This window comes from Lytechinus variegatus, chromosome 9 (genome assembly GCF_018143015.1).
Source record: "Lytechinus variegatus isolate NC3 chromosome 9, Lvar_3.0, whole genome shotgun sequence".
Lineage (NCBI taxonomy): Eukaryota > Metazoa > Echinodermata > Echinoidea > Temnopleuroida > Toxopneustidae > Lytechinus > Lytechinus variegatus.
In genome coordinates, this window is record NC_054748.1 from 28,088,275 (window position 1) to 28,110,126 (window position 21,852).

Consider the following 21,852-nt stretch of genomic DNA (forward strand, 5'->3'; position numbering starts at 1 on the left):
CTGAAAAATTATGAAGTTGCACCGGTAGGCAGAGTTTATTATTTTTTTTATCAATGAATAATGAAAGGTAGGGCCCACAAGCAAGAAAAAAAATAGGGTACATGTCACTTCAAAGATTTAGAGTATTTGTGAATTAAACTGGAAGGGGCTATGTTCATAAAGGCCACCGCACACCTTATGATTGGTCTATGACCCGATTTTGGAATTAAACATAGTAGAATGTGGCTTGAGACGAGGAATATCTTACTGTGTAATGTTCTAAATCATCGTACAAATACATGTACATGTTCAGTCTGTTACTGTGCTATCATTCTTATTAGAATAAAAGCAAATTTAATATCTAGTTGTAATGACGTCATAGCAATCGTACAACTGGCAATGATTTGAAACTAATTTGGCCTTCCTCCAAAATAAAGGCTTGCAATAATCCACAATTTTCATTTCTTTTGGTATTCTTTTAGTTAATTTAATTCACATTTCAGAAAATAAGCAAAATGCGATTTGTTCCAAAATAAGATTGTGGACCAGTTGAAAGGTGTGCGATGGCCTTTGGAGAGGGGTCAAAACCCAACATTTTGGGGTAGGGGCTATGTGCTGAAATTTCCTCTGGGGTACAAGTGCACTCACCAAGTTTATTATTTGATGAGTAGTATATGATTAATTTCAAAGAGTGTAGTTTGCAAGCTTTGTGAGACCATGTTTTTTCTTTGTCTTTTTTCTTAATGAGAATAGATATGATATCTGTAAATAGTGATTCTTGCATTGAAATGCCTTTTATTAGTGTGTAGCAAAGACTTAACTTTTTAACATTGTGTAAAGTTATACAGGATGTAGTGAATTTGATAGAAATCTGTACTTAAATGAGAAGGGTTCTTTGACATTTGCTCTGGCGACAGGCACTCCCATGGAAAATCTGTGCGTTAAGCCAAACATAAAACTTAATTTCCAAAACTAAATAAACCCTAATCCTTAACTTTACATTGTACGTATTGAGCATATGTCGTGTCACCGCCAATCTAGTTCACCCTGACGAAAAGTTTGTTGTAAAAATAACAGAAAAAAGGTATTTAAAAATATTGATGAAGGTTTGAGCAGAATACATCAAAGGTTAAGAAAGTTATTAGAACATCCCTCTTCTCTTACCCTTAAAATTCCCCCTCATGGTCACTGATCACTCCACGTGCATAACTACATGACGTAATACTATTCAAGTGGGAGGGGGTGGCACAATTGTTCACTCCCCCCCCCCTGCTGCTTAAATTTATGCCCGTGGATCACACAAAATCATCTGGATTGTATTAACCCAATGTTGGTAACGGGGGGGGGGGGGGGTTCATAAAGCTGTTCGTATGTTAAGAGCGACTTAAAGAACGACTGGTGATCCTTGTGGCAAATGGTAAAATGTTCATTGATGATGATTTAGCGCGTAAGAAAGGTTCATCGGTTGTTCATAAAGTTGCTCTTAACAGCTTTATGAAACTGCCCCCTGGTGTGTTTTAATTAACAGCTGCTGTTAGTTCAATTGGGCATTTTATCAGAAATAGTTAAAAATGAGATGGAGGAGTAAATGAGTAATAAGTTGTATAGAGAGAAAGAGAGGGGATATTGAAATTGACAGTCAGTGAAGAAAAAGAAAAAAAAATGAAGAAAGAGGAAGAGACATAGAAAGTGGATGGAAATGAGAGATAAATAGGGGGAGATTTAGAAATCAGTTACAAGAGAGATGAAATTAGATTGAGGGAAGCAGTCGTGTGGACTTGGAAAAAAGTTAAATTAAAAAAAAAAGGATAAATAAAAAAAAGCACCTTAAATAAAAAATAAAAATATAAAAAAACATTTTTATTCAAATAGGGATATTAAATGATTAGTTTAGGCTTCCCCTTTCTTCTCCCTTTCCATCTTCTTTTTATTTCTTCTTCTCCCTCTTCTTCCACCTCTTCTTCTTTAAGGCTTCCTTTACTTCTTCTTCACCTTCTCCTTCTTAGCTAGATTGATAGATAGATAGAAAAATAGGTAGATAGTGTAGGATGGTTATTGAAATTTTCCTGTTTTGTTCATTTTCTTTAATTTGTTTTCTTTTGCTGTTTACATTTCTGTTCCGTCTAGACTTGAGTTCATTTGCATTTCTTTTTAGTACTGCCCTTGCAGCCGGTACGAACTTCGTTTATTTTATATTCAGTTTTCATTCATCCTTTTCCACATTGAATTCTTTTCCGCTAATTCTCTGCATCTTCATTCCTTCTCTATATTCAGGTGTTCAACTCATTCCATGGTACCACCATCCCTCACTTGACTCCTTAGTTTCTAATGCCATTATTACATAATCACCCAGACATCTGTGACCTTCATCTTATTCCTAGGGGGGCGCGAAGCGCGAAGCTTTCGATGTTTCATAAATTAAAATGAAAAGGAGCCGTCTCTCTTGTCTCTAGTATATCAGTTGACTATATTGTGATTTTGAACCTTGTTTTAAAATTGATTGTGAACGCACAAAAAAGGAATACAATGGAGGAAATTAAAATAATAACTCCGCGCGAAGCGTTTTTTTTTTTTTTTTTTGCCATGAAAAGGATCCCGAGAAAAGGGTGTTCTCAAAGACATATTGAATTACAAACAATTTAGCAACAGTGCTTTTCTTGAACACGCAAAACAGAGAAGTGTATATGCCGGGCGGCATATTCCTCCCCGCGCAGAGCGATTCTGAAATTTCAAAGGGCGGACGTTTCATCAAATACAGATATCTCCAATACCCCCATCGGCTCTAATTCAATTGATTTTCTAGGATTATTGAACTTCATTACAAGGAAAATGGTGCGCAAAAAAGTTGAAATTTCTGTGATTTATTGAAATTAGATAAAAAAAAGGATGCCTTATTTCTTTGACTTATCCTAAAGCGCTTCATTTTGAATTATAAAGAAACTTACGTGTCATTCAAACTGAGGGCGCAAAACAGGACAGGAGATGAACGTGCAGGGAAATGACATGAAGTTTAATAGAATTTGATAAAAAGATATTGTACTTTTTTAAATTTAATACAAGAATTTTATACCTTCCTCTTTTTTAAATTAGGAACCTGTTTGGCCTCAAAATTATGGTTGTTTAGTAATGAGCTGAAAAGCGGAGATATTGACTTTATGGAGGTGACGGCAGAAATTGATAAAAAGACTACCCGCTAAGAGCCGACCCGACCAGAACTTAGTTGCGCGATCAATTAAAAAAAAAATGATTACTTCATATACTTCGGCCTAACCTAAGAGTCTAATTCCATGCCGCAATGCATACAATTGAACTTTATAACTGGCAAGAAACACATATAGCTGAGATGGAAAAACAGGGTCTAGAGAAAGGGTGGGGAAAACAATGGAGATCTTCAATATTGTCATTTAAGAAAAGACAAATAAAGAATGAAAAGAAAAAGAAAAAAAGCTACCTTTCTTCCCTTTCCTCCCTTTTCCTTTTCTTCTCTCTTTTTTCCCTTCTTTTGTTTTTCTTTTTTGGGGACTCTTTTTTTTTGGGGGGGGGGCGACCGCATCCACCGCCCCCTGGCTACGCGCCTGCATAAATCATTTTTTTAATGAAAAATATAAGTATGTACATGTAGTTGTGTATAAAAAAGAAGGCGTACTACCCTAAAAGCTGAGGCATGTGGCGGGATGCGCCTAAAGACAAAAATACAATACAATAAACAATACAAAGGAAAGGGCAGAGAAAAGCCGGTATGATAATGACAATTAGAACTATGCACGATGTGGATATCAGAAATAAAAATAGGAGAGATAGGCCTATAACAACAACATCAACAATAAAAAAAGAAGAAATGAAAAGATACAATGCAACTCCCTTTTACCCACTTGTTTTTTAATTTTACCCATTTTCCCCGTGGGGATCGGGAATTTGGATACCTCCCCCCCCCCCCCCTACAAAAAAGGCGTATACAGTATACGGTACGGGAGGAATACAAAACTGCATGAAGAGGACAAGGAGAATGGGGGAGCAGATTCCACTTTTGTGGTGTGCTTTTTTAAAATGTAAATTGACGAAACGAATGATTTGAAGAAATATCAAACTTTAAACCTTTTCAAGTAGGGGCCTATTTCGTTGGGTGGGGGGGGGGGATTCCCCAGGTGCGCGTGTGCACCTGGGGATCCCCCAGGTGCACACGCGCTCATTTTATATCAGAAATAAAAATAGGAGAGACAGGCCTATAACAACGACATCAACAATAAAAAAAGAAGAAATGAAAAGATACAATGCAACTCCCTTTTACCCACTTGTTTTTTAATTTTACCCATTTTCCCCGTGGGGATCGGGAATTCGGATACCTCCCCCCGCCCCCGACAAGGAATTATACAAAACTGCATGAAGAGGACAAGGAGAATCGGGAAGCAGATTCCACTTTTGTGGTGTGCTTTTTTAAAATGTAAATTGACGAAACGAATGATTTGAAGAAATATCAAGCTTTAAACCTTTTCAAGTAGGGGCCTATTTCGTTGGGGGGGGGGGGGATTCCCCAGGTGCGCGTGTGCATGTTGTGTAACAAGGGTAAATGTTATGTGCACGTTTTTCCTCCAATGCCTGGGTTTAGTACAGTCCCGCAAACTGAATTCCCTGTCTTTTTGTGAAAACGCGCGCCACGAATTGGAATTGTAGCGCGCTGTTGTTCTGACTCCAGCGACGTAACACTTTTGGGTCTTGTTTGTAGAGTAAAACTACATTATTTATATTTCAATTGAACTGAAACATTCAGAAAAATGGCGTACAACTATGTTGTTACTGCGCACAAACCAACAGCTGTTAATGGATGTGTTACAGGTGAGAAAGAAGTGGTTTTATTACGCTGGGGAGCACCCTAACTATTGCGGAGTAACCTTGGCCTTGCTCAACCAATGTGCATGCTAGACAGGACTAATTTCTTGTGCAAATCGAACCATTGTATCATAGAATCGTGATAGCCCCCATAGGATATATGTGTGTAAGAATTGCATGCACAGGTAATAGTAATGGTAATTGTAATTGTCCTCTTCTCCCAAGGCCCACTTCGGCTCTCATAATTTGCAATGTTTGCCTTGTTTAGTTTAGTAATAGGCTGAGTAGTCAGGAGGCTTCTAGAGAGTAAAAATCATTTACTAATATATGCTTACTCTCCATGCCCATGGACTCGGGGATTCCAATGTCAATGATCTGTGACTGTCAGCAGTAGAGGCGCACGGCCAATATGGGAGACTCTCCAATAGGCCAAGCCTTCACTGCTACCATCTGGCCTGTGGAGAATCTACAGGAAGGACTATGGTATGCCAATGCTGTACATAGCATACACTTTAAAAAATCATTAAAATATCACTTTTGTGACCAAAATTACTAATTTCCTTACAGTTATAATTTATTTATCATTAGTAAAGTGGGAATAATTTTTGTATTCACCAGAGTGCTCAAAAACTTGAATTTTGGGCATATTTTTGTGTACGCCCTCTATTGGTGGAAAATAATATGGCAAGAAAATTTTCATTTTTTGATCTCTATTTTTAATTAAGAAAAAATGATATAAAGAATCAAATTTAAATAAGAGCCAAGCAGTATGAATTAACAGGTCTAATGGAAACTGTCAGTGTAAAAAAATCAAGCATTTGCCCCAAAGAAAAAGAGAAAATAAGCCAAACATTGCCACCCTTATTTTGTCACACATGGAGATATAACTGAGAACAAGGTTATATTATAACCTTGTTCATTGAATGAGTGCAATAGGGGAGACAATCTCCCACATTGGAGACTTGCTTTGCAAAAGGACAAAAGAAACAACACCAACAAAAGCATGATTTTTTCCACCCAAAATTTTGTCTCACTGAGGTCAGAAGCCCATTTGTTTTGTGTGTGATTGACAACAAAAATCCTTATCAAAACAAAAGTAGACGGTGAATTTTTAAAGTAGACGGTGAAAAGGGTTAATTTTTCATGAGGAATCTGCTTATCACATTTTTATTTGCCGCCAAGGTAATCCTTTTGCCGCAAATGTAAACAAAGGAAATTGGTCTCCAAAACTGGAGACTGTCTCTGAAATTGGATACCCAAATTCTTCACAAAAGTCTCTGATATTGGAGATAATCTCCCACATTGGAGACAGTCTCCAATATTGGCCGTGCGCCTCTACTGGTCAGTGTGCACGTGTGTGTACCGCCAAAATTACGCCTGAAACTTTTCAAGTCCAACTTTCGCTCCCGAGAATTTTTACTTCCCTTCTAATAAAAGATCTAACATTAGTAAGTTAGATCTTGCCCTTAATTAAGAAACGGAATACAATTATACAACTTCATTTCCGATATTTCTGCGGCTACCTACATGACCTAGGCCTAGCCTAGCCTGGCCTGGAGGCGTCTGGGGAGTAAAAAATATTTACTTCGTGGGCTTACTCCCCAATGATGCCTGTAGTGGTAGTGGATCCCATTTATCTCTGTGTAGGGATGAGATTCCCACGGTCAAAGTAAGGCTAAATCAACACTTGTCCGTCATGTCCGTTATGTTTGGAGCCCAAATTAACGTAAATGGGCCCAAACCATATTAACCCCCTGTTTAATATTTAAATTTCCTTATATTTATTAAATAAATAGCACTAAATTTGAAAAAACAAAAGAGCACGAGCGTTAACTTTCCCACTCCATGCACTCCCAGTCTGTTTACGTCGCCATTTTAGAATCTTTTGTTGTTGATATCAAGATACCACACGCTTGTAGAGCTGCAGTCTAAGATTTAAAAAAATACTTGCATCGGCTAATAAATATTACAAATTGTAAAATATTTGTTTCAGTCAAAAAATATCATTTAGCACGTGTTATGATATTTTTTGAACGAAAAAAGTATTTTACAATTCATATTTATCGGCCGATTCAAGTATTTTTTTTTAATTCTAAGTTGGCACCAGTGGCACTAGTGGTACCAGTACTATAAATATAACTCAGCTTTATATTCTTTTCTAAACACAATTCACAGCAATCAAGCAAAACTTTGGTATTCATGAACTTGGATAAAAGGGATGACGACAGTTAATACAACTTCTGTTTACGTGCGGGAATTATTGTCGATCATGATCGACCTGAGTGGAAGCAGTCCTCTTGACACCACATTTCACGCATGCGCACTTATGATTTAAATAGGTGCACGATCTTGGATTACGAGCCAAGGTCGCTCATCCTTCAAAAAACCTGGGTGGATAGAACCAGGAGATGGGAGACAATCCTCCAGACTGTTGGGTACCGGGGGATATCCAGACCTTCATTTTTGAGGAGCGCGATCGTGCTGGCGCTCCTACCGCGCTCCTAAAAAAAATTAGGCGAGCAAAAAATCACGCTCCTAAAAATAAAATTAATTAATTAATTAAAAAAAATTGCTAAAATTTCACATTTTACACCTTTAAATCCATGAAATGGCCATCTACTTTTTCCATAATTCCTTGAAATTGTTTTGATTTAGTTGAAAACTATCAGAAAAATGAAGAATATTCACCTCTTTCCCAACTCTGATTTGAATTTGAACTTGGTAAATATTGTAGTCCCATATGTAAATTTTTATGTCAACACCATTGAAGTCTACATGTGGGACTACAATATTTACCGAGAATAAGTTCAAATCAGAGTCGGGAAAGAGGTGAATGTTCTTCATTTTTCTGATGGTTTTCAACTTAATCAATATAATTTCATGGAATTATGGAAAATAGATGGCCATTTCATGGATTTAAAGATGTAAAATGTGAAATTGTAGCTTATGTAGCAATTTTTTTTTTTTTAGCAGAAGCGCGATATTTTGTAAACATATTGACCCAGGCCTAGTTTCACCACAGATTAATTAATAGCTACAATTTATCATACATGTATTGTATTGAATTGATTTGAGCTCCTCAAGGAGAGCAATTCTGAGGAGCTCAATCAAGCTCCTCAAAAAATTAAGGAGAGCGATTTATTCTCCATGAAATTATAAACGGGAAGGACTTGATATCCTGGGTGATGGGGGACAGTCTGAACAGGGGGATTATTAGCATTATTTTACTGTTGAATGAAATTTTATTGATAATTTTGTGGGTTTTTTTGGACATCGTGATTGCCATTTGAAATGCCACTTTCCGTTTCAAAAGGCCATTTCCGTGAATTCTGTCTGTTTTCCGCGATCACAGAAAATCACTGTCCCTAGACAAGGTCTGGAAAACCATTGTCTAATGCGGATGGCAGATGGTAGTTAATTAAGCTGCCATAAGTTGAAATTTGTGGAAAATGATAAAGATTATTCTGCTGATGTGGTTTACGGTACACCATGTGGAGTGTTGTAGAAGCAGTGGATAGAAGAAGAGAAGGAAGTGGATAGGCGAGAAAGTGGAGATTTGAGAATAGAGTATTCTTTTTTGAGAATAGTCCTGAAAAGGACTGTAAACCAGAAGGAATGTTGAGTGAGAACAGCTTGAGTAGTAGAGCTGATGAGATGCTGGCTTGCGTCGGCGAGTAGAGATGGTAGTAGAGAGACTCGACGTTCTCAAATCTCAAATCTCCACTTTCTCGCCTATCCACTTCCTTCTCTTCTTCTATCCACTGCTTCTACAACACTCCACATGGTGTACCGTAAACCACATCAGCAATTGTACATGCCACCATGCAAACCTTCAAACAACATCCAAAGATTATTCTGCATACTATTGACCAAAAAGTGATTATTAAAATTCTTTTTTCTTCGGAAAGGCCAGGCCTAATTTGTGTTTAGGAACCGCAAGAAATATCCCCCAATGGTCATGATGATTATGCTGCCATCATGGAAAGCAGTTGTGCAGTGGCTATGGGCTGATCACTCAGCCGAACAATTGGAACCCCGCATAGTTTCAAATTGTCTTTGAAAAATGTGGAATTTCTTTCTTAACCTATTGGCGAGAAAGGCTCACGACTTGGTGCGCGCTATTCTCATTGACATGCATACCTTCTTTGGCCTAAATGTCGTGATGATGATGGAGATGACAATTTATTGTTATTCATTTCCTGTAGGTAATTTCACATCCGCTGATGACCTCAACTTGATCATTGCCAAGAACACTCGGCTGGAGATCTACGTCGTAACACCTGAGGGATTGCGGCCAATCAAAGAAATCGGAATGTATGGACGCATCGAGGTCCTCAAACTTTACAAACCTCCAGTAAGTACTCTCGTATAATATCCCTAAATGAGTTACATCCCTTAAAGCAATTTCTTAAAAATGCAGCATGCGACCAATCTAATCCTACATGTACAGTATTGCTCGGAATAAAGTTGACACCCTCCCGAGGGGTCACGCACCTACCGCGAGACAGGCGTGAACCAAAAAATTACCGCCAGCCAATTTCACGTGTGAAATTCTCGCGGTAATTCCCGCAGGCCGCTGGCTGAAGAGAGGCCCAATTATCACGTCAAACACAAGATTTTAGTCAGATCTGATCACCATTTGTCCATGTACTTTTCGCCTCAACACTAGACACTTTTTGGTAAAAACAAGACGCAATCTCAAGCGATCCCGATGCGATTCCGTCAGTTTACTGACGGATGTTCTATTGTCACTTGGTCTATTTATCAGATGGGCTAACAACATTATGGCTAAACCCACTTTGTTCAATTCTCTTTTAATCTACCATCCAGTCATTTGCACTTCAAAATATCAACCCGATAGACAGTAGGTTGAAAAACTGCCTCGAGCGCGCGCATCAGAAAAATTCCCGCTAAAAATCCATGTGCCCAGTTCCTGACCGAGTGACCCAGTTATTGTGACATCTTTGGCTTAAAGGACGAGTAGATTCCCTTTCCACTGTTTATTTATGAAGCTAGCTAAAGGTTTATTTTTCAGTGTATATGTTATCAATGACGTCTTCCGTTTAAAAGGAGTAGATAATAATTTGTCTTTTATTTTTATCTCCTGTTCTTCAATTCTGTAATTTTAATCAGGTACGTATTTCATTCAAAGAACGAATATTTTCATCATTTTTCTATTCATCATTCAAAGAAGAAGATTCGCTTCCCATCATAGGCGGCGGAAGCCAACAAAAATAGGAGGGGTCCACCTGAAATCTTGTGATGGACGCAGTTAAAAAATTTGACAAGAAAAAAAAAGGTTATCAACTAAAATTTTAGAGGGGAACCATCCTCCCACCTCAAATTTAGGGGGATCTGTCCCCCCCCCCCCCCGCCGCCTATGCTCATCGTTTTCTGTTCATTGTTTTTTTTTTATTTTTAATCAGTAATACGTCGTTTATTTAAAGGACGAGTAGATTTGCTAACCATCATATTCTGTTTATCAATTCTGTGTTTTTTTGTTTTTAATTTCATCACTTACGTTTTTATTCAAAGTAGATTCGCTTTCCATCATTTTTCTGTTCATGAATTCTGTATTTGTATTTTTCTGTTACGTCGTTCATTTAAAGGACGATTAGATTACCATTATTTTTCTGTTCATTGATTGACTTTTTTTCATGTAATCGTTACGAAGTCAATTCAAAGGACGAGTTTAATTCAGATTTGAGTTTTATTATGAAGTTATGAAATAGAGATTTAGAATTAAGTCAGAATAATCATACATTTAAATAAACAAAACAACCTATGAGATACGAGATCTACTCAGAATGGAACAGAGATTACTAGATTTGCTAACTATCATTTTCTGTTCATCAATATTTTTGTGTTTTTCCATTACTGACGACTTTTATTCAAAGAAGATTCGATTTCAATCATTTTCTGTTCATTTATTCTGTGTTTTTTTTTTCATTCAATCACTTGCGTCTTTTATTCAAAGAACATTCGCTTTCAATCATTTTTCTGTTCAATTCTGTATAGTTTAATTGCATCGTTCACTGCAAGAACGAGTTGATTACCTTCATATCATTTTTTAGTTCCATCAATTCTTTTCATTGTTTCATCAGTTACGTCTTTTATTTAAAGAAAAAAAAAACGCTTTCCCTCATTTTTCTATTCAACGATTCTGTATTTTTATTTTATCTGTTACATCGTTCATTCCAAGAACAAGTAGATTCACTTTCCATCATTCCGACGTTCAGAGGACGAGTATATTTGCTTTCCATTTTCCTGTTCATCAGTTCTGTGTTTTAATTAGTTGTTTATTCGAAGAACTAGTAAATTTGATTTCCATCATTTTCTGTAAAATTCTGTACGTTTATCGGTTACGTCTTTTATTCAAAGATGATTCACTTCCCATCATATTTCATTTTATCGCTATCGATAACACATGATTTTATACCCCAAAAAGATTACTTTTCAATATCATCATTCGTATATTATTTATTCTCATTCAATTCTTATGTCTTTCACTTTGTTTTCTTCCTGTTCTTCTTTCTTTACCTTTATCACCTTCATTCGTTCATTCAACATATCCGTTGCTTCTCTTGTATCCTTATCTTCTTTATCCTTCATTCCTTATATGACTTGGGGACCGCATGACCGTTACCAAAATCGCGGGAAAAGGGGTCTATTTCACAGAACGTCCGCGGACAGAACATTCCTCGAAGTAGTGAAAATAGGGGTGCTCACCGTCCTCGATCTGATGGAAATAGGGGTCAGGAAAAAGGGGAGAACGATTACGGGAAGTAAAATCTGTCGCCGAGTCACCAGCCGCAGAGGGTACGCGCATCATCCTCTGTATCTTTATATGGACAACTCTACATCTATTTTTACAAAGAATTCTACTTTTCTTATTTTTCAAGAAAATAAATAAAGTTCTTTTGGATTATTGTATCAGTATGACATGGCTCTTGGTCATCTTTAAGGACTGAGCACTCTGACACCTGTGTTGCAATTTCCTCTGAGGAAAGGGTGTAAATGCCCTGTCCTTGAAATACGGTAAATAGGGGTAAATTTGCGAAATGGGCAAAAGTGTCCTTACAATCTTATAATTAGGGGTGTTTCAAGGTACCATTTTACCGCAATTTTGTCCTTGTTTTGCGTGAAAATAGGGGGTAAATTTCACAAAATGTCCTTGAAATTGACTGCAATAGGGGGTCACTTGCATTTGTGGTAACGGTCATACGTGTCCCCCTCTGTGACCCCACCGGGCTTCTTCCTCCTACTTCTCCCTCTTTTCTCTTCGATCGGCCATCTTGAACCCCCTTCCCGGAAAAAGAAAACCCGCAAGTGGCCCTGCTTTAAATGCCTAGCATCAGCACTTTCTGAAAAATCTTATTCAGTCCCCCCCCTTGCATCTTCCTTAAATATTTTATATGCCTGTTAGTGTTACTCTGTTCCCTTTCTCCCCGTTCATCATTCCAGCAACAGCCTGCCCCTGTAGGCTATATCGTCTTTTTACGCCCGCCCGTATGAAGGACACACTCGGTGTCCGTCTGTCCGTCCATTCGTTAACTTTTCCTTCTCAACATGATAACTCCAGTTCAACTTACCCGAGGCTTATATTATTGGTGTGTATATGATCCGGGAATTCTATTCCTTTTGAGGTCAATTAAGTCACTACCTTCCAGTTTTCTTGCTTTACCAATATACTCCATTTTCCGTGGCACAAAACATTGACAAAATATCATAAAAATGTTTATGGGAAATGTTAAAATCATATAAAAATGGTTTTCTCATTACTATAAAACATTTCACTTACGTTATAGCTGTAACGTAAAAAAACATTTAAAACATAATTCCCTATAAATGTATTTCAGTAATATTAATAAAATGTTGCAATGGTATCTTTTTATGAATTGACTCGTTTTAATCCATGTGCATATCAATTATCTCTTGCTAATATGTTTATGTATATTCATTTTAATGTTGCCCTGTGTATTGTTCGTCTATATAGAACAGACAACCAGGAATTATTGCAATTGTTTCTCTTTTTATCGACAACAGGTGATTTTTATCCAAAATATATGATAGATTTTCAATATCATCCTCATGACCATCATCGTCACCCTCATCAACACTCCGGGCCCCAAAATGCCAACTATATTGGACAATTTGGGGGTGGGTATTCATGGACTGTCTTAATACATGTTCTTTTCAAACAGTTACACAAAAGATCAGATGTGTAACTTACAGCCTTCTCATTGTTTGCTGTTCTATAATCTTCACACCTCTATTCATTGTCCACAAAAAGCGCGAGACGGTGTAATTAATTGACCCCAGTTAAGTTCACATACAGCTAGGGTTGTTCAATTCAACCACGTTTCAAGAGTAATTAATATACATGTACGAGGACATCATTCCTGATCTTATCTATCTGTCTATATAAATAATGTACACGTTCGATAGGGAAGATTGATACTGAAGAAATAAAACAATGCAAGAGTCTTGTACCGTCATATTATAAACCCCTCAAAAAAGTTCCGCAGCTCAAGTTTGAGTGCTAATAAATTTCTTAGTGTGCCATCATCATATGTAAAAGTGGTATCATTGGAAAGTATGATTATTCCTCTTTACGATCATGTGTCATTTGTAATGCCAGAGTTATGAAATACACAGACATGATATTAATATGCAGCAATGTAAAAAATGAAATGTTGCAAAATTCGTTGCCATGTCATGTTTGAGTTCTGCAACTCATACTGCAAGTTTTAGTGCTAATAAATTTCTTAATGTGCCATCATCATGTGTAAAAGTGATATCTTTAGAAAGCATGATTATTCTTCTTTACAATCATGTGTCATTTGTCATGCTAGTGTTATCATGAAATACACAGACATGATAATACGCAGCAATGTTAGACATGAAATGTTGCAAAATGCGTCGTTTGCAATAGCGAATTTCCAATTGTTTCGAGGATGGACCGAGTGCATTCACTGTCACCTGCATGGTGGAAATTCTATAGAAATTGAGACTCTTGTTGGAAATCAATGCATTTTGCAACATTTCACTTCTGACTTTTCTCGATGTTCAGGGTGACTGCATATTCCATGATTACATAATCACAGCAAATGGCATGTCATTGTAAAGAATAATTCAGCTTTCCAAAGATACCAGTTTCATCTTTTATAATTCATTAACCAAAAAGATATCACCCCCAAAACGAGTTGCAAAACTTTTTTTGAGGGGTTTATATGTGTGTCTGATGGAAACGATTGAAGTTAAACAGAAGAAAAGGCGAGATCAGAAAGGAAAGAATGATCTGAATAAATAAAATACTTAAATTTAAAGGTACAAGCCTATAGGCTTGAAAGAGATTGAACAAGAACGGTAGACGAATACAAAGACAATAACAATTGATAGTGAAGACAAAAATAAAGAATAGAACATACATGTTTCGAGGTGTCGCACCTCGTCCTCAGCCTGAAAATTATTAACAGTCATTGGTATTTATACAGTTAGGATGTCAAGTATAAATTTCAAGAATGTACATGTAGTTACACACAGTCACTGTCTACCATGTCTGGAGACACTTGCAATCGTCACCCCAATGCTAGTTAGAATGCAATACCCATTGTTTCAAAATTCTCGATACTGCTCAAACAGATTTTCAACTAAAAATAAAAGAAGGACTTTTCATCAAATGGAAACAACCTCAACTAAACAAACAGGTGTGCAATTTCCAAATAATGTTATCCATTTAATTTAACCCACCCCTATCTGATGAATCCATAGAATTTGTATTTTTTACTGCATTCCATTTAACAATTGAATTCACACCTTGTAATCCTGTGTAACTACATACTTGACATCCTAACTGTATAAATAGCAATGACTATGTTCCGTTTATTAAAATGTTATGTTCTATTCTTTATTTTTGTCTTCAATTTGGTATTGAGCGTTCTTTTGGAAGTATCATAATTGATAGTGAATAAAATAGGGGATAGACATAGACAAGATATTCAACAAAAATTAAGAGCGATAGAAGAGGACAGGACCTATTGATATAGAGGAATAAAATAACGGGATTGACTTAATTGGCTTAATACATGTTCTATTCAAACAGTTACACAAAAGATCATTGTGTAACTTACAGCCTTCTCATTGTTAGCTGTTCTATAATCTTCACACCTCTATTCATTGTCCACAAAATGCGCGAGACGGTGTAATTAATTGACCCCAGTTAAGTTCACATACAGCTAGGGTTGTTCAATTTAACCACGTTTCAAGAGGAATTAATATACATGTACGAGGACATCATTCCTGATCTTATTGATGCTGAAGAAACAAAACAATGTAAGAGTCTTGTACCGTCATATTATATATGTGTGACTGATGGAAACGATTGAAGTTAAAGAGAAGAAAAGGCGAGATCAGAGAGGAAAGAATGATCTGAATAAATAAAATACTTAAGGGTATAGGCCTATATGCTTGAAAGAGATTGAACAAGAACGGTAGACGAATACAAAGACAATAACAATTGATAGTGAAGACACAAATAAAGAATAGGACATACATGTTTCGAGGTGTCGCACCTCATCCTCAGCCTGAAAATTATTAACAGAGTCATAGGTATTTATACAGTTAGGATGTCAAGTATAAATTTCAAGAATGTACATGTAGTTACACACAGTCACTGTCTACCATGTCTGGAGACACTTGCAATCGTCACCCCAATGCTAGTTAGAATGAAATACCCATTGTTTCAAAATTCTCGATACTGCTCAAACAGATTTTCAACTAAAAAGAAAAGAAGGGCTTTTCGTCAAATGGAAACAACCTCAACTAAACCAACAGGTGTGCAATTTCCAAATAATGTTATCCATTTAATTTAACCCACCCCTATCTGATGAATCCATAGACTTTTTTTTACTGCATTCCATTGAACAATTGAATTCACACCTTATAATCCTGTGTAACTACATTCTTGAAATTTATAATTGACATCCTAACAGTATAAATAGCAATGACTCTGTTAATAATTTTCAGGCTGAGGATGAGGTGCGACACCTCGGAACATGTTCGTTTATTAAAATGTTATGTTCTATTCTTTATTTTTGTCTTCAATTTGGTATCGTGCCGTTCTTTTGGAAGTATCATAATTGATAGTGAATAAAATAGGGGATAGACAAGATATTCAACAAAAATTAAGAGCGATAGAAGAGGACAGGAACTATTGATATTGAGGAATAAAATAAAGGGATCGTCTTAATAGAGATTAAGAGAAATTAAGATATAGATAGCAGGCGTATGTGTACGTGTGGTTACAAGAGAGGTTGATACTGACTGATGAAATCAAATGATGGATAAATTAGAAGAACTGATGATTGAAGAAATAGAAATAACCCACCCCTCACCTAGTCTGCTGGGCAAACCCTTCACTCGAAATAAGGGTCTGAATGTGCAGCCTACTCATGCCTTGTGTACTGAAGGCTCTCTCGCTCAGGATTGGAACAGCAAGTTTTGTATGTGCTAGTCTTTGCGTGGAGGCACACTTGTTCCAATGAGGGTCTGTGCCTGCAAACTACCCCTCACCCATGATGATGCCAGGTCGTCCTCGACTATACCCGATGTTCAAACTATAACTATGTTGTGCATTAGATTAATAAGGTAAGTTTATCTTTCCACATTTCTAGCTGATTGATTTATTTTAATTATTTTTTTCATTCTTACACATTCATGAAAAACGTACTGCGAAATTTAATGTCACTTCATTGGATATATTTCTTTATTTAATTTATGTATACTGCCACTTCCTGACTCGTTTCCATTGTTTTATTGCTTGGTTTTCCCTCATTCGCTCCGTCAATCATTTTAATCACAGCATCAATATTGAAGTTTAGGGGTGGATCCAACTTTTTCAATGGGGGGGGGGGGGGTATGCTTATTCAGTAAAATCTTACAAGTTGAAAAAAAAATGTTTCACTCCCAAATGAAGGTAATATATGCCACGAAAAGTATGAACATTCTTAACAGAACGGAAACACGCAATGACAAGCTCGGTCGCTTTTCTCACTTCAATTTTTTTTTATTTTATGCATCTCCCCCCCCGAAAAAAATTCTGCATATAACCAAGGGTCAGGTCACTTACGTATGTCCGTTATTTTACCACAATAAATGTTTTAATGGTTCTCGATGGAGAGGGGGAGGGTGCTACCCCCCCCCCCCCCCCCCCGTTCCTCTACAGCTCAAATTCACTTTTTTTTATCTCGAAGTTTGTTTCGATTTCAAATGGGATTTTCAATTTCAGAAACATTTTCCTTAGTAATTGTTCCCATCCTTTATATTAAAAGCTCTCGCTATGCCTCTTAGAACTTTTTTTTTGTCGTATTTCTCAGTGATATTAGGCATAATCTATTCAGTCTACTCCTAAATCATACCATAATTAAGAGAAAAACCCATCTCGTGCGAGTACTCGTTAGCGCTTTTGCAGATACCATACCAGCGAGCTCGAAAGAAAATCAGATTGCTCGAACTAAGTTACAACAAAATCACCAAATAGAAAGTATTTCGTGCTTTTGTGCTATCCCAGTGATTGTTACTGAACCTAAACTCATTTTCTTCAGTTAAATGATACAGGTATTGTATTTTTTAATGATGGACGTCCATTTTAGAGACAAAATCGGAATATTATGCACTGTCACTGTCTTCTCGGCCTCTGCTCACAATGTACGGTAACCGGTACCGGTACCGTATAGTAGTAGCAGCTAACTAAACTCGTACTAGTGGTTTGACGTAGTGACACTGACAGTGATTGTAGCTAGCTACATGTAGTTACTTAGTACTAGCCTTGTACACTTCTTCAAAAGACTTTACTAAATTAGGCCTAACGTTGATCGTTTACCCATATATGCTTACTCTCGGGCTTACTCTGTCGTTGTCGCAATGCAGATATCGCCGAGTGAGGGATAAGCACAAACAAGCCTTCACAAAGCACAAGCAAATGTTTATTCCGGCACTAAAACATAACTGAAGACATTCATACTTACAGTTAATTGTCATGATGTTAATCAGGACAATTTAATTCATTGTCTGACTTCAGTGGTTCATCTTTGTGCCTTCAGGATAATATGATCCACCGTTGGGTCTTAGTTAAGACCAAATATTTACTTATTGACAAATATACACCTTTATTTGTTTATTAGAACATTCAGGTACAAAAGATCAGCATAAAATTGTTTTTCATCAATGACCAAAGGAAAACATAAAAACTATAAATCATCATATAATACATGAAAATATAGTCAAAATCTAAGTCAAAAAAAGACAAAGATAACAATACTTGGTAACAGACGGTAGATAAATATTGTGATTATACGAATCAAACTAATATCTATATATCAAATTAAATACATGTATCTAAGGAACGATAAGGTAAGGGAAAAGTGAGTCGAGCAAACATTAGTCTAAAATGTAGACCCACATCAGCAGTGTGTGTACCTCAGCTGATTCAACGAGTCTGCATAGCAGACTATGTCTACGGAGGCTGCAGAAGCTTCGCTCGACCTTTCAGGCTGGTTTGCTGTGCAAACCAGCACCTCACGAGCCATTATGCCATGGTCACATTTGTTCCACGGCGGCCGTACGGCGAGTCGAAAACAGCCGTTTTAACATTTTTTTTGTCCAACTACATATTGGTGGTTTGAATCAAAATGGATAAAACGGCTGTTTTCGACTCGCCGTACGGCCGCCGTGGAACAAATGTGACCATGGTATAAGCAAGCATTGGCGTACCTACGGCGGGGGGGGGTCAGATGGGAGAGAGTGCCCCCCCCCCCCCTGACGAGCGACACACAGATGGCCTGCTACTTTGGTCTTGAATTTTGTTTTTTTTTGCTTGTAAATTTTTTTTCTGATACGAAATCCTTTATTTGTGGTTGAAGACTTTTTGGCTGGCCAAAATTTTTCCTGGTACGAAATCCTTCATTTGTTCTTGTAGACTTTTTTTGGGGTTGCTTGTCAATTTTTTTTGGCGGACGAATTTGCCCTCCCCCTTGCTGGAAAATCTGAGGTACGCCACTGCGAGCAAGAGAGATGACAGCAGACAATGACAGAGGTGACGTGAATCAGTGAGAGGAGAGAATATAAAAACAATTCTGAAAACTATCATTCAAACAATGAAAGATTAATTAAACTTTAAGAAGATATATGCATATTATGACGATCCGGTGACAATAAATTGACACTTAAAAATATTTTATCTTTGTTCATCCATTAACACCAGCTTGAACGTCGGATAATATTGAATATAGAGCTTTGCAATATTACACCAAAAAAGTCAAAAGGATTAAAGAATGGAGGAAAAAATGATAGGGATCGAGGGAGAAGTGACCTGAGATATTGATTCAGTAAAAATTTAATGAGACATGGGTCAAATGGAAATATATCAACATAAAAAACGATAAAAATAGAATATGAGGAAACAAGGGAAAAACAACACTGATTATAATTAAGCATGAGTAATCAATTCGTGGTGCAATCATTTAATATGCCTTGTACGTGCTGTGTTTTTGTGACTTGATCGAGTGGTGGGAGAAACAAAGTAGTTTATCATTCCTTATATCATAATAACGGCAGGAGGATTGTTGGGCAATAATGCACTGAAAATATTAAAATTAAATAATTATAGTTGCGAACAAGTGAGAGAATGACGATAAAGGAATGTAAGAAATTAAAGGAAATCTGTTTTTTCCAGCCTCGGTGTCTCTTGCTCAATCTAACCACCCCGCCCCCACGCCCTCTCTATCCATTATCTAATGCTCTCTCCCTCTCTCTTGATCATTCCCCGTCTCTCGTATCTGTCGCTCTCTCCTCTTGCTCGACTCTGTCCCTCCGTTATTGGGTGCTCCCTTTTTCTTGTAACTATTTACAACTTATCCCAGAAAGTACATGATCTCATCTCGACCCGACTTTCGTTCAAAGAAGTTCAGAAAGATGACAATTTGAGGGCGATGACACGAGCGTGCATTAAAATTGTGCACTGGCGCAAAGCTAAACATCAAGCCATGACATTTTTGTTTGGGTTTCGAGGAGATCGAGACGGCATCTTACGGCAATAAGTTGCTGTATTGTAATTTCGAGAGAGACATCGCGGCAAGTCAGGAGGGCTAATTTGAACCATGTGAGTTGTCTAAATTGTGACATTTTATTATCAACATAAGATCGTCCCTCCTTCTGCGGTATTACCGCGGTATTACACGAGATTTTTATTAAAAAAATCTCGTGGTAATTACCGCCGTAATTTCTCTTGGCAGGAGACTCCCGCCGATGGGAATTTGCTGGTGGTAATCGCGCGGTACCCGATCTCCCGTCGACTTACGCGGTACAGCGCGGTAATGTGTCAACTTTATTCCGAGCAATACTGTACATGTAGCTAGTATGATATGAATGAAGTTATAAGCACAATGCCCCTTGAAGAAAATTTGCAATGCTATGAAATCAATAATTAAATAGTGCACTGTTCTGTCATGGACAGCACAGATAACCTTGTCACTATGGCAACTACCATGGTAATGGCTCGGAAGCCAATTGCAATAAAAAAATCCATCAAACTTAAGTTTGCAAATACTTTTAAGTCTTTATTGAATGGACTTCGTATAGCTTGATGTTTACCCCTCCCCCCCAAAAAAAAATCATATTTTGAAAGAAATATTTTTAACAGGTGTATGAATCAAGACTATAGTAGGGAGGTAAATTGTACATTTGGATTTGCGTTTGTTTATTAACATCTATTCAGTTTGGTATGTTCTTCAGTTTTAATAGGAAGTTTTGCTCAATTCATCACACTAGTCACTGTCCTCCTTCTCTAGTCATCTTCATTCCTTTCCTATTCAGATGTGTCATTCCTTCCATCCTCACATTTTGTTCTTTTGTTGAACATTCTTCATTACATAATCACCCTGGCTTATCCATCCATATCCTAGTTCTTTTTCATTGATCATTTTTATGAATTGGGGTACTACATTTTAGTTGGGTTGTTCTATTTTATGTAAGTTCATTTGTTATCTTTAGGTGAATGTTTCTTTTATTTTGATGTGGGCCAGGAAGGCCCAGAGTATCAGAGAGAGTTAATAATACTTCTGATAAAGACAGATAACAGATTCAGATTTCCTCAGACACAGGTATACATGTACATGTAGACACTCTGGCCAGTATTCTGAAGTCAGGTTCAATTTTAGCTCTGGCTTTAACTTGTGGTTTAACTACGGAAAGCCAGTTATTACATAAATCTATGACAGTAGAGGTCCAATGTATCAGCTCATTTGACTCCCAAAACATTTTTAACTGCCTGGGAAGGATAAGTATGATAGTTTTCTTCACCATTATTAGTAAAGAGCACAGCAAACATGAGAAGCATTCACTGTACATGTATTACACAAAATTGTGAACCGTTTGGCTCCCCATGATTTTAGCACAGAGTTAGACCATGGTCTATAAAGTTAAACCCGACTTCGGAATACGGGCCTCTATGTTTATTTATTTCGTCCTCTGCTCTGTTACCGTATGTTTTCATGTTCCTGTTCCTGATTATTTAAACTTGTATTATTTCCCATTTGCAATGATACATTACCAGTCTACACTACATTATCAATGAAGCATGCCGGCCTGTCATAAGAAATTTAGTATTAAGCTCCTAGAAGGAAAACTTGCATTTATTTTCAGATAGTAAGAAATCTGTTTGCGCAATATTTGTGACAGTGACAGCCAAATACACTAGTCTGAAGTTGATATCAGTTGATATAAATTTAAAAAGTCTTAAAGATTTACATATTTGTGACAGAAAAAAAGTGGCAGTCCTTCTGAGCAGTCATATGGTGATATATACTTCTGGCCATTCTCTTATTCTTCCATGTTGAAGATAATTCAAAGATCATCCTTATTTGATACTATGATGTTTCTTTTTGTTTTATCACCAATGAACAAGTTTGATTCAGTCATGCTTTTTTTAATAAAAGCTTGTCATAATTTCTTATTTGCTACAGGGACAACCTGAGAACATTCCCAATG

The 21,852-nt window shown here is 37.0% G+C and overlaps 1 protein-coding gene across 2 annotated transcripts in view; it reads left to right on the forward strand.

Moving 5' to 3' along the window:
* The first annotated feature begins 4,614 nt into the window (after positions 1-4,614).
* LOC121421632 (DNA damage-binding protein 1-like) overlaps positions 4,615-21,852 on the forward strand; it is a 53,295-nt gene continuing 36,057 nt past the window's right edge. The window contains exons 1-2 of one of the 2 annotated variants that reach the window (XM_041616399.1): positions 4,615-4,812; positions 9,012-9,160. In XM_041616399.1, the coding sequence (XP_041472333.1) occupies positions 4,752-4,812; positions 9,012-9,160 (210 nt within the window). In that variant the 5' untranslated portion in view covers positions 4,615-4,751. The remainder of the gene's footprint in view (positions 4,813-9,011; positions 9,161-21,852) is intronic. The other variant, XM_041616398.1, reaches the window with a different exon arrangement.